This window comes from Kogia breviceps, chromosome 11 (assembly GCF_026419965.1).
Source record: "Kogia breviceps isolate mKogBre1 chromosome 11, mKogBre1 haplotype 1, whole genome shotgun sequence".
Classification (NCBI taxonomy): domain Eukaryota; kingdom Metazoa; phylum Chordata; class Mammalia; order Artiodactyla; family Physeteridae; genus Kogia; species Kogia breviceps.
Window position 1 is genome coordinate 92,449,537 of NC_081320.1, and position 12,924 is coordinate 92,462,460.

A 12,924-nucleotide genomic window follows, 5' to 3' on the forward strand; every position below is an offset into this window, starting at 1 on the left:
TGCCCCACACTCTTTCTGGACTTGGGTTCTAGTCAGCTGCCTGCGCTTTCAACTAGATATTTCTGCCTCTGTCTTTGCTCACCCCATTTCCCCCTACTTGAAAGGCTCTCACCAAACCCTCTCCACTTGATTCGAATTCTATCTGTTGTTAAAGACCCAGGATACGCTCCACTTCCTCCAGGAAGCCTCTCTAGAACCTCCGGTCTTCGCTGCCTTTTCTGAACTCCTATAGCATCATTCTTCTGATACCTTTTTTTTTTTTTTTAATTTAAATTTTTTACTATTTTTGGCTCTGCCGTGCAGCTTGCGGGGATCTTAGTTCCCCAACCAGGGATTGAACCGCAGGCCCACAGCAGTGAAAGCGCTGAGCCCTAACCACTGGACTACCCAGGGAATTCCCCCGATACCTTTCATTAGTTCAATCTGTTGTACTGGATAACTTTTTGGTGTTTATTTAAAAACCGCTGTTTGCCCTCTTTCTATCAGTTAGGCAACGAATACCTAAATGCTAGATCTCAGGGATATGATCTATCACTTTTGTTTTATAGAAGCTGACTGGATAGGAGAGGTTCAGACTTGGCTGACCTCACGCAATTAATAAACAGGGAGTGCACCGGGACCAGGACCTAAGTAGTAGCCCAGACAAGCAATAGGCGTTGTCCCACCTATTCACACAAGGGTTAACTCAGCATTTCCTTTCCACGCCCTGTTAACTCCACCCCCTTCCCTGTGAACCAAAAGCGGAGCGGCCAGGGAAGCTTGTCCCTTGCGGAATGCCGTAGGGGCCCGCCCTCAGCTGCTCTGGGCCCGCCCTCAGCTGCTCTGGGCCCGCCCCCAGCTGCTCTGGGCCCGCCCCCAGCTGCTCTGGTCCGGCCAGACATGGCGGCCTACGAGTCAGCGGTGGCTATGAATCCAGGCACTGCGGAGGGCGAGGAGGAGACGATTCTCTATGACCTGTTGGTGAATACCGAGTGGCCCCCGGAGACAGAAGTACAGGTGAACAGACCCCTCCAGGGCTGAGGCCAGCTTGATGCGGGCGCTGACCCAGCAGAGCCACGTTGCAGTAGCCACGTAGGAGAGTGGAGCTGGGTGGGCGGGAGAGCAGGACTCGGCAGCTTATGCGGTCGCCCTGGCAACGGTACCGTGGGCTGGCGAGGGTCTGGGTCCCCCAAGTGGGATTTCCTGGGATTCCTCCTGGGCTCCAAATTAGGATGTCGGGAGGCGGAACCTCGGTCCCTGAGGCATGTACTTCCCCACGCTGGTTTTGTTTCACCGCTCCTACTTGGAGGGGAGGCACAGCGTTGGATTCGAGGGTCCTTCTCATATCTAGACTATTGGTGGTCCCTTCCCGCGGGCCGCCTAGGGCTGGGCAGGGCTGATCCTCATCTGAAGTGGGAGGATTTTCAAGGACCCTACATTGCATCTCATCATCTGCTGGGCTGTCGTGGAGCGCGGCATCAAACCTTTGCTCCTACTTGGGCCTGAATTGCGCCGGTTCTTGTGTGTTTCAGTAAATAAGCATTTAATGAGTGTATGTGTGTGTGCGTCCGTGTTCCAGACACTGTGCCAGGCGCTGGGCTTACAGAGGGGAATAGCTTTCGTACTTGTAGTCTAGAGGGAAGACAGTGGAGTAAACGTTTTTCATCGCCTACCGCAATATGCGCTGTTATAGGCGGTGTGAGCAAAATGCCTTGGGGAGTGAAGATTTATGAGCTACGGACCCGGCGTTGGGTTCTCTGTTAGAAAGGGGTCGTAGGGGTTGGTAATCTGGACCTTGGAGTTATTAGTTTCGTAGAGAGGACCTCCCAGGCACGGGATGAAGAGTAAGAACCAGGAATCCACATTTATTCAACAGCTATTTTATGAGTCCCTAACGTGTTCCAGTCACTGCTTTTGGCTCAGAACACGCAGGGAGATTGGAAAGGACTTTATCTAAAGATCATGGAGCCCAGCCCATATGAATTCTTATTTACAACATCTTTTCTGAGTTTCTTTACTGGAGAAAGTACTCATTCTCCTGCTTCTCTTTGCTTTGTTTCTATGTGTAAGTAGTTTTTTAAAAAAATTTATTTATTTAGGCTGTGCCAGCTATTAGTTGTGGCACGCAGACTGTTAGGTGCGGCATACATGCGGCCGACCAGGGATCGAACCTGGGTCCCCTGCATTGGGAGCACGGAGTCTTACCCACTGGACCACCAGGGAGGTCCCTATAAGTCGTTTTTAAATACTGGTAACTTGTACCCAGTACTCTGAGTATTAGCAAAGAAATATAACTTATTGTGTAAGTATTACTAGAAAATTCTCAAATGTGTTTGTTTTTGTTTTTCCATTTGCAGCCTAGAGGCAACCGGAAACATGGTGCATCTTTTATCATCACAAAAGCAATTAGGGGTAAGTATAGCATATTTATTTTTCTACATATAATGATACAGTTAGCGGATAATTTTTTTCTCATTCTTATTTTTTTCTATTCATAACTGTGCTGTTTTAGGAAGTTTAGGGATTTGAAAATGTGTTCTTCTGAGTTTTACTGTAGAGCCTGATTAAAAGTGAATAGCATAAATGTTATGTAAGTTTTATAAAAAAATGCATATATACGGTATATATGTCTATATAAATATACATATGTGTGTATATACACATATGTATGCATATGTTTACACACATACACTTTTAATGCGGCTTAAAGTATGGCTTGAGTTTAACCATTATGGATGTATTCTGGAAGACATGAAGAAAATCAAACCCACTCAGAGAATCTATGGACATTGACGGTGAAAAGAGAGTGACAGACCATTTTAAGTGTTTTACATGATGTTTCAGATACATCTGTTTAGAGTCACTCAAATCACACATCTGATTAACTAGGAGATTCGTTTAACTCCTGACAGACTTTATGTATGAGCTCACAAGATCTGAGAAAGTATTGAGCACTAGCCGATTAAGTGGTGTTATGAGGGCTTTATGTATATTTATTGATGCAGTCCTTTACCAGACCAACAAGGTAGGTGCTGTTACGAATTTATGTTTTTAGATGAGGAAACTTGCCCAAGGTCATGCATTTGGAGTTTGACTACATTTCTTTCTGGATCCAAAGCCCATCCTTATTATACTGGGGAATTTCAGCTACTTATAAAGAGAAGGTTCAGTTTCAAAGGAGTTGAGTACTTGAAATTAACTCTAACTTTATCTTCTGATAAAGATAAAATACTTTTATCTTCTGTTACAAGAAATACTAGCATGTTCAATCTTCATTATCACAAATGTGAAATTTTGAAAATTTAGGAAATGTACACAAGTAATAAAATGTACAAAGTTGAGAGAATATAGACAACCACAAATTAGAGTAAATAGTTCCTCATTTTACCACCTGGAGATAATCTCTTATCCTTCCGACCTTTTGTTATTGATACATACATAACCATGTACACAAGTTCACACGTATACATTTTAAATGGAATCATATAAAACATTGCTTGTCCATAGTGTGTTAGAGATTTTGTTTCCCATGGAGTTCCCCATTTTAGGCAATATTGTTATTTTTTAAGTCTTCGCTATAAAGTGTAAAATGCTATCTTAACCTTTACACAAATACTTAGGTTTTAATGGGTGATTACTATGACTTCTACTCCATGGTTTTATTAAAGCCTCTTAGGAGAAATTTAGCATCTCAAACCACTTTTACTTGTTGTACTGTTAGGAAATACTTCAAAGTTCTTTGAATAACACAAACGTGGGACTTAATATAAACCAATATATGATGTAAAAGTTATAGTGTATATTAAATTATATTTATTCTTGTCAAGAGTTGTATTCTCCATGTTTTGTTTTGTTTTGTGATGACTCAGTCTACAGTATATTTTAGATTTATTATCAATAAATCTAATATTGAAAATGATACCTAAAGAATAGCTCATTCATATTTGGCTTTGCTGTTTCTTTTTATTACAGATCGTTTATTATTTTTAAGCCAATATATCTGGTACAGGTGAGTCATGAATTCTTCAGAGAAACAGTATGAACAGCAAATACAAACAATATTATTTGAATTTATGATTTAAGTTTTCAGAATTGAATCCTGGATTGTGATATGGATACAGACATTCAGGTGAACACAATTTATAAGATAGACCTTTCAAACATTTGGCCTGGCAAGATCTCTCAGTAGAAGTAGGGTACTTTTTGATCCCTTAGTCGTTATTAGGAACATCTCATAACAATTTCTGCTTTCTCTGAGTGTTCTCAGCCTTGTCTTGAATGCCCACCTGATGGATCTGTGCTTGTGTATCTTTTTCAAGACCTTTTTGTTCTTATTGTTATATCGACTCTTGTGGTCAATATTCATTCAGCTGCTATGCATCAGAGAAGGTTCTTTAGGTTTCAGTTTAGGAACTGAAGGACTTTAGGAACTTCTTAAGTCTTTTGAATGTTAAGTGTGTTTTTAGGCCTGGCGCTAATATTCACCTTTAAAAGGAACAATGAAATGATTATTCTGACCAAGATGCATGTGTAGGAATTGTTTTGTAGAATTATTTACCACAGGTTGCTTTTTACTCAAGGACATCTAATCTTAAAAGCTCCGGAGATAACAAGAGTTCTAGTTCTATAAGAGGGACCTTTGGCTCTTCTCTGAGGTTAGCTCCAGTGCTTTTCTGCTTTTACCGTGTGTGTGTGCGCGCGCGTGTGCGCGTGCATAAATTAAATTTCGTATTGAATTTTATCTTATTTTTGGAGGTGTGGGGTGTGATAGAGAACTGAGTGAGTGAGAGGGCAGTAGTGGGGAGGGGAGTGTAAGAGGTAGGCTGTTTTTCCTGGTCTCCCCGGGCTACACTTGCTGGTGCTCAGCACCCTTGGGTAGGGATGGCCGAAGGTACGTCTGTTTGGGTTTTACTCCTTGGCAGTAAGGCCTTTTGTTATTTGTTAAGGAGGAGGACTTCCAAGAGCTCCCTCTGATACAAGCCTTGTGCCATGTGTAAGCACCTTCCGATCAGGCATCAGGAGGTGTGTTTCTCCCAAGAAGTCCCTTTCCTTGCTCTGGCCACGTTGATCAGTGTACAGACCATGAGTGAGCCCAGCATGAGGGGACTATCTCATCTTCCCTGTGGTATGTTTCTTTCAAAAAGCTTGTAGTTGAGTTTTTTGCTCTTGAGTTTATGACAATTGTACCTGAAAGGTTTTGGGGCCAATATTTGTTTCAAGAGGCTTTTTCTTTTCAAGTTTTTTTCTTTCAATCATGAAATACTATAAACAGACTGAGAATTATAGACAATAGTATAATAAACCTGTTACGATTTCCGTCCACATCTGAATTAAAGCATTTGTTGCTTTTCTGCCGTATTTGCTTCAGATAGCCCTGTTCTTCTTTGTGTGCAAGATGTCACAGCTCAAGTCCTCTCCCTGCACTCTGCCCTTTGCCCCACCCTTCCCCTCCAGAGGGAATTCTCATTCTCATGTTGATTGTATCATTCACGTGCATGTTTCATCTTTATTATTTCTGTAACTACCTGATGGCATTAAATATTTTATGTTTTAAAAGTGAACATGAAAATACTGAATGTAAGTTACTAATATTTTTATCCTATTTCGTGTTTTTATTATTGTTTTTCATTTTCCTGTCCTCATGCCCCAGTCAAATTATTTTCTTTCTGCTTCTTTTCCACCTGTTTTCTTGATTTCTTCATGTGTTACTCCTCTAATTTATCTCCTGATTCATGTATGGTGGATCATTTCCTTATATATTTTGTGAACGATGCTATTGTGAGCTTATGCCTGGGCATCTTGTGTCACATGAGTAAAGTGAAATCGCAGTCCAATCTTGCATTCAGTAAAAGCTTGGGGTTTTGATTTTTTTCATAGGTTTCATTCCCATCCTCCCACAGACCAGAATTCCAGGCGGAGATGAGATTCCGGAAGGTCTCCCTGGGCCCGTGGTGACCTTTGTCTAGTTCTCCTTTCTCTGATAGCACTGCCATTTGAGAGTCTTGGCCTTTGCAGGAGTCTCACCTCCAGCTGCTGTGCTTCTTGTGGCCCACACCTTATTTCCTCTCCCAGGTGTTAACTCTCGGGTTTTTTTTTGCGGTACACGGGCCTCTCACTGTTGTGGCCTCTCCTGTTGCGGAGCACAGGCTCCGGACGCACAGGCTCAGCGGCCATGGCTCACGGGCCCAGTCGCTCCGCGGCATGTGGGATCTTCCCGGACTGGGGCACGAACCCGCGTCCCCTGCATCGGCAGGCAGACTCTCAACCACTGCGCCACCAGGGAAGCCCTTAACTTTCGTTTTGAGTTATGTTTCTCTCTTTGTCCTGTACCCAATTCTGACTTTCAGTTCTCTTTACATTTGTAGTTCTTGGAGATTTCTTTCTTGTGAGTTTAGCTGTACATTAGAATTTGTTTTCATTAGAGTTGAGCCAGAATTTCTAGGTGTGCATTGCAGGAGGGGTTTCTTTTTTTGCAAAGATGTCAAACATTTCTTAGAATTTTTTTTTTAACATCTTTACTGGAGTATAATTGCTTTACAATGCTGTGTTAGTTTCTGCTTTATAACAGAGTGAATCAGTTATACATATACATATGTTCCCATATCTCTTCCCTCTTGCATCTCCCTCCCTCCCAAGGAGGGGTTTCTTCTAAGCTCATTCTGCTATGTTACTGGCACCCTCAGTATCTTTTCCTTAGAAAAAATAAAAAATTTATTTCATTGAACATATCACCAGGTTTTTTTGGAAATAGAGAAATGTATGTGGTCAAGTTTCAGATATCCAATTGGTAACTTTTGGTTTTGGGTTTGCCAGTATTCAGTTTTTATAATATAATGGAAAAAAATCCTTATCGCTCGCCATAGATCTATATGTTATTTATAATGTTTACCTACTTACATGTGGTTTCCGTGATTAGATGTTAAGTTAGCTGATGTGTTGTGGTTTCAGCCCTGCACCTTTTTTGCTCCCTGATGGACTGGTTCGTTTGGTTAATAAACAGGTGAACTGGCATTTGGTACTTGCAAGGTAAGGATGCATAAAATTCACATAATGTTCCTCTGCCTGGGTAACCATTTAAATTCTATTATGGATATTAATTGTGGGGTCCTTATGGCTTGCAGTCTCGATTTTTATTGTGTATAAATTGCCACATATGATTGTGCCACATATGAGTAGTATTGTTTAAATGTATTATTTCAACTGTATTGAATTATTTTGTATGCTTTTTGTGTCTATATACTCATCTAATTATAAAGTCAAAAGTTGGATAATTAAAGATGTGAACAAATTTGAAAATGATTTTAATTGCTTAAAATGGTTCCATCTGTGGTGAAGACAGCTGCAAATACTCATATTGGAATTTGTTTCTCTTTCTCTCCCATGAAAGCAATGGGAAACTTTTGGCTGCTGTTCAAGATCAGTGTGTGGAGATCAGGTAACTGTTAATATTATTCATTTTCAAAATTTCCCTTGAGAAAAGTTTTACCTAATTTATGAGAACTAAGATTTTTAAAGGGGGTATATTTAAAGGAATTTTATTATTAACTCACATAATTTTGTAAGGTGTCAAGCGCCAACTTATGCCAATTAAAGGATGAAGGATGCTTTCTCAGAGTATGCCTTCTGCTTCCCCAGATCACTCTGCTGTCTCCTGAGAAATTTTACTTTCTCAGTAGACAAAGGCATATCTTCCAGAACTGTGAAAATCACTCTTGCTTGACCAGTTACTGCTAAGACAGCTATACAGATGCTCAGGAAGGTATACAAAAAATAGAGGTTGCTTTACTTGTTGGCATAAAGCTGTAGATGGAATATGGGTTTGCAAAACACTAAGGCTTCATATTACTTGAGACCAGTGATACTCTCTGTTCTCTTGAGACATCAGTGGCGTTACACACATCTAGAAGAAGTCTCTAAGCTGGGCTTTCCATGTACTTCATTTTTAAGTAGTATATCAGTTGTGAAAGAAATAGCAACAATAGCAACTAATTTAGGAAAACTAGTTTATTTTCTGGGAAATTATCAGCAGCAAGCCAAATGTGTTGCATCTCTGCAAGTGGGGGCTACTCCTTTCTCCAGGGAAGCCCTAACTCTTGAGTCTCAAAAGATAAGCACTGAGGCAGAAATTTCAGGATGCCTAGATACCAGTCAAAAGTTTTTTCTACTATTTTATTATTGACTAAAACTAGTATTAATGAGCATTCAGTTGTTAGCACACTGGTTTTAGCTTTCTGCTTGTGAAATTTCTTTTTCCATTTGTCCAAATGGAACTGGACCCCTCAACTTTTGGGGGAGTAGACAGGAGGGTTTGCCCCCCATTGGGGCACCAACTTCAGATTGGGAGGCTCCGTAATCCTTCTTAAAGCTATCAGGATAGAAATGATTGGCAGTCATGACAGCCTTTCAGAGCTTCATTTCTTCATCTGGCATGGCTTTAAGAGGCAGGGCCCTTCTCTCTAAGAGCCACAGTAAGCACCAGGTGGCTCAGTGTTTGAACTGACATTGTTCATAGAAATGGGCTAGCGTTGCCTCTACTCCATTTGCTGCAGTGATGTCAAATGTGTTGGTTTTTTTTTTTTGAGAAATGTGCTCATCTGTGACTTCTTTATGAACAGCAGATAGTAATCAGAATTCCATCTTCTTCCCATGAAATGAGAACATCCATGGAGTGATTTTAGGTGTCAAGGTTGGCGTATGCATGTGGGGTTGGGATTGATATTTAGGCTTGTGAAGGAGAGTTTGACAAAGGGTTTCTGGAACTTGTTAACAAAAACTGTGATGAAAAGAAAAAAATACTTGTTTGCTTTTATAAGAGCCTTTGCTACTGGGTTGCTAGTGTGTAAAATAATATTTATAGAACTTATACCGATATCCGGCTCTTTAGGAATTCACTCATGCACTTGAGATTAAGTGGTGAGCGACGATTTCTGGGCAACAGAAGTGATGCTCATCAAGATCTTATTCACCTGGTCTGTAGTTTGCCAAAAAGCTTTGTAACTTATTATATTCAAAGACTCCGGTATGGTGAAGAGTCACCTCTCTCGGGAAGCCGTACAGGAACTCATTCCCAGTGGGTCCTCCTTCCCCTCATTGGTTCGGGGCTGACCCTTTCTGCTCCTATAATGATTCGCACATTTATTACACTTCATGATAAGGTAATGCTAAGAATGTTGGGCACCACTGTGGTTTTTTTTTTTTTTTTTTTTTTTTAACATCCACCTTGTGTTTTACATGTGTTAACTCAATCCTTGCAGAAGGCCAATGAGGTAGGTATAACTATTCTCTATTTTAGAAATAAGGAATCCGGCACAATATGGTCGAATAACTTGCCCAAGGATTTGAAGTCAGCCATCGTAGCTTCATTGTTCATGCTCTTATCTACAAATCTATACTACCTTTTTTTTTTTTTTTTTTTTTTTTTGCGGTACGCGGGCCTCTCACTGCTGTGGCCCCTCCCATTGCGGAGCACAGGCTCCGGACGCGCAGGCTCAGCGGCCATGGCTCACGGGCTTAGTCGCTCCGCGGCACGTGGGATCTTCCCGGACCGGGGCACGAACCCGCGTCCCCTGCATCGGCAGGCGGACTCTCAACCACTGAGCCACCAGGGAAGCCGCTATACTACCTTTTGATCATGCCTTTTAGCCGTCTGTCTATGCCCATATGCTTATATGTGGATTTCCCCCAGTATATTTAGGGCCACTGCTTTGCACAGCTCCAGGGGGTGCCATTTGCTTGAAACTCAAGTGATGGGATTTGAAATCTACAGCTCTTTTCTTTTTTTTTTTTGCGGTACGCGGGCCTCTCACTGTTGTGGCCCCTCCCGCCGCGGAGCACAGGCTCCGGACGCGCAGGCTCAGCGGCCACGGCTCACGGGCCCAGCCGCTCCGCGGCACGTGGGATCCTCCCGGACCGGGGCACGAACCCGTGTCCCCTGCATCGGCAGGCGGACTCCCAACCGCTGCGCCACCAGGGAAGCCCTGAAGTCTACAGCTCCATTATACTGTGTGTTCCTTGGAGGCACGGGCTGTCCTTTTTTCCTAGCACTTGTATATTTCCTTGGATGTAATAGGTGCTTAGTTTATGTTTAATGAGTAAGTGGTGTGTTTGCAAGTGGGATGGGGAAGCAGATGCTGGGAGGGCATTACAGGGCAAGCCGGCCGACTTGCTCGGCGTTGGCACTCAGTTAATTTTGCTGAAAACAGACACCCACGCTTACTTTGCAGTAACGTGAAAGGAAGTGTCTCTGAGCAAAGATGTGGGATGGTGAGCAAAGAAAAAGGGCAAGGTAGATACCCGAAGTCAATGCTATGAATGGTGGCTGTGCCTGAATAATGTTTAAGACATTTGTTCTTCTCTGTACGTGTCTTCTCTACCACAGTGAAGAGCACATACAATCCAGGTTGGCTCCAGAAGTAATAGTAGTGGGCCCCCGGTATTCAGTAAATCTCTGTTGATTGGATTAGAATATGAAAGATAATTCCAGTATCTGGGGTTGTCATTCAGTGTGAGGAAGCAGTTATGAATGTGACGTGGTTTTTGTGGAAAACCTGCAAGGCTGAGACACACTTTCGTTGAGGAGACAGCTCTGCCGTTTGCAGGATAGGACTGGGGCCGCTGTTCCCCAGCTGTAGTTCTGTACTGAGCGGCAGACGTGGCTCTAATGGCTTTTGCTCTGATACGGCGCACGTAGCCTGCTTGTTTGTGGTACTCACATGGGTGAAAAATGACTTGTGAACCTGCTACTTTAATTTGTAATTTGGTGGTGGTTATGGATTATCAGTGGTTAATATATGTTTCTTTTACTCTTAGATAGTGAAGTAATATGTTATACATATGGGAACTAGTTAGAAACCATCACGGAATACAACAAAAAGCATTAAAATAGGGGACTCTTATAAAAAAGGCACCTCTGCCCCCCAGTTTGCTTATCTATCTTAAGTGAATACATTCCGTGAAGTTTTGACAAGACGAATTTATGTCTCCCTCCCTCCCTCCCCTTTTCCAGCAAAAAGAGCAAACTATGATTTGTGATTATATTAAGGATGAAAGTAATGAACATTTACTTTCATCTAGTTCATGCCAATTTATATGTAATGTCTCATTTAATCTTTGCCTAAAGCTGTGAAGTTGCTGTTACTTATCCTGTGTTATTGAAAGGAAAATGAAATCATGTTGAATATTTTGTCCAGGTTACACAGAGAGCTGAAATCAGGTCAAGTTCACTTCAGAGATCATGTCCTTTCTGCTCTAGTCCACATAAAGGCCTAATAGTCCAATTTCTTGAGGAAATTTATTTCCATATTTGTAACTGGATTTTGTTATAATATTTTAATAAATGGCTAAAAATCTTAAAGAGTCTGTAAAGTTTGTTTTAAAGGTAATGCTTAGTTATTTTACAAGTATTAGAAAATACAGTTAAGTAATTATGAAAGAAGAATAACAAATTTTACTGTCCAAAGTTGTCTACGGTCAACAGTTGTTATATGTTCTTTGACACTTTTCTGTGTGTGTAAAAAAAAATATATATAGATGTATACTACATATATATATGTAGATGATGCTCTACATTCTATTTGATACCTTTTCCTTGATAACTTTTGAAAATTAATATATTGTCAGCATTTTTCCATGTCATGTATCATAATAGCATAATATTTCATTGATTATATATAGCAAAATCTAATAATTAATCTCTTTATACTGGCTGTATTTTTCTCTTTCATAACTTAGGCTGCATTAATTGCCTTGATACCTGTAATTATTTCCTAGGGATAACTTTGTAGAACTTAAATTGCTAGATCAAATACTATGGACATTAAAGTTTTGGATAATTATTACTAAATTCTCTTCTAGAAGGTTTACCAGTTTTCATTTTTGAAGATATAATAATTAGAGTACTTTAGTATATATTTCAATATCAGAGATATTAAGTAGGTCGCTAATATAAATATGGTCACTTGTTAAAGCTATTTGACTTGTTAAAACAAGACTTTTCTCCCTAAGTGATTAAACTCTGTAATATGATATAGACCAGTGGTTCTTTCAATTTGTGGAGCTTTAAAAAAAGTATTTTTGCTTGGGCCCCATCCCAGATTTACTGAATCAGAGCCTTTGGGGATAGGGTCCAGGCATCTCTATTGTATTAAAAGACTGTGCTTAAAATCACTTATGCTTGTATCACTAGATTCATAATGTAGCTATGTTCCTAGTGAAATAAGAAGGTTGGAAGAAAACATTGTCACCAATGAAAGGGTCTTACTTGAGGCACAAAACCATCCGTATGAGAGAAGGAATGATTTAGTGTTGTCCAGAGAAGTTGTCTGGTCTGTAAGTGTTTGTGATGTCTTATAGTACTACACAGTAGTGTTGTTATGGCAAAACTGTTGTCTTAATTTTACATATATTTTGCAGGTCTGCAAAAGATGATTTTACATCTATTATTGGGAAATGTCAAGGTAAGAATTTCCAAAATAGTCAAAAAACAAAAAATTCAAATCTGCGGCAGTTAATTTAAAAAAAAAAACTCATTTATTTATTTATCTATCTATCTATTTATTTATTTTGGCTGCATTGGGTCTTTGTTGCTGCGCGCGGGCTTTCTCTAGTTGCGGTGTGCGGGGGCTACTCTTTGTTGTGGTGCCCGGGCTTCTTGTGGTGGCTTCTCTTGTTGCAGAGCATGGGTTCTAGGCGTGCGGGCTTCAGTAGTTGCAGCACATGGGCTCAGTAGTTGTGGCGCATGGGCTCCAGAGCGCAGGCTCAGTAGTTGTGGTGCACGGGTTTAGTTGCTCCGCGGCGTGTGGAATCCTCCCGGACCAGGGATTGAACCCATGTCCCCTGCATCGGCAGGCGGATTCTCAACCACTGAGTCATCAGGGAAGTCCCAGCAGTTAACATTTCTTAGAAGTCAGAATAGATTCTATTCACTGACAAGGATTATTATGACTT

At 41.0% G+C, this 12,924-nt stretch overlaps 1 protein-coding gene across 8 annotated transcripts in view; it reads left to right on the forward strand.

Moving 5' to 3' along the window:
- Positions 1 to 809: 809 nt before the first annotated feature.
- The window catches only part of NBAS (NBAS subunit of NRZ tethering complex), a 333,351-nt gene continuing 321,236 nt past the window's right edge, over positions 810 to 12,924 (forward strand). For 7 of the 8 annotated variants that reach the window (XM_067008085.1, XM_067008087.1, XM_059078230.2 and 4 more), the window contains exons 1-6: positions 810 to 996; positions 2,337 to 2,391; positions 3,952 to 3,988; positions 6,928 to 7,005; positions 7,367 to 7,414; positions 12,391 to 12,434. In XM_067008085.1, coding sequence (XP_066864186.1) covers positions 880 to 996; positions 2,337 to 2,391; positions 3,952 to 3,988; positions 6,928 to 7,005; positions 7,367 to 7,414; positions 12,391 to 12,434 — 379 coding nt within the window. In that variant the 5' untranslated portion in view covers positions 810 to 879. The remainder of the gene's footprint in view (positions 997 to 2,336; positions 2,392 to 3,951; positions 3,989 to 6,927; positions 7,006 to 7,366; positions 7,415 to 12,390; positions 12,435 to 12,924) is intronic. The other variant, XM_067008086.1, reaches the window with a different exon arrangement.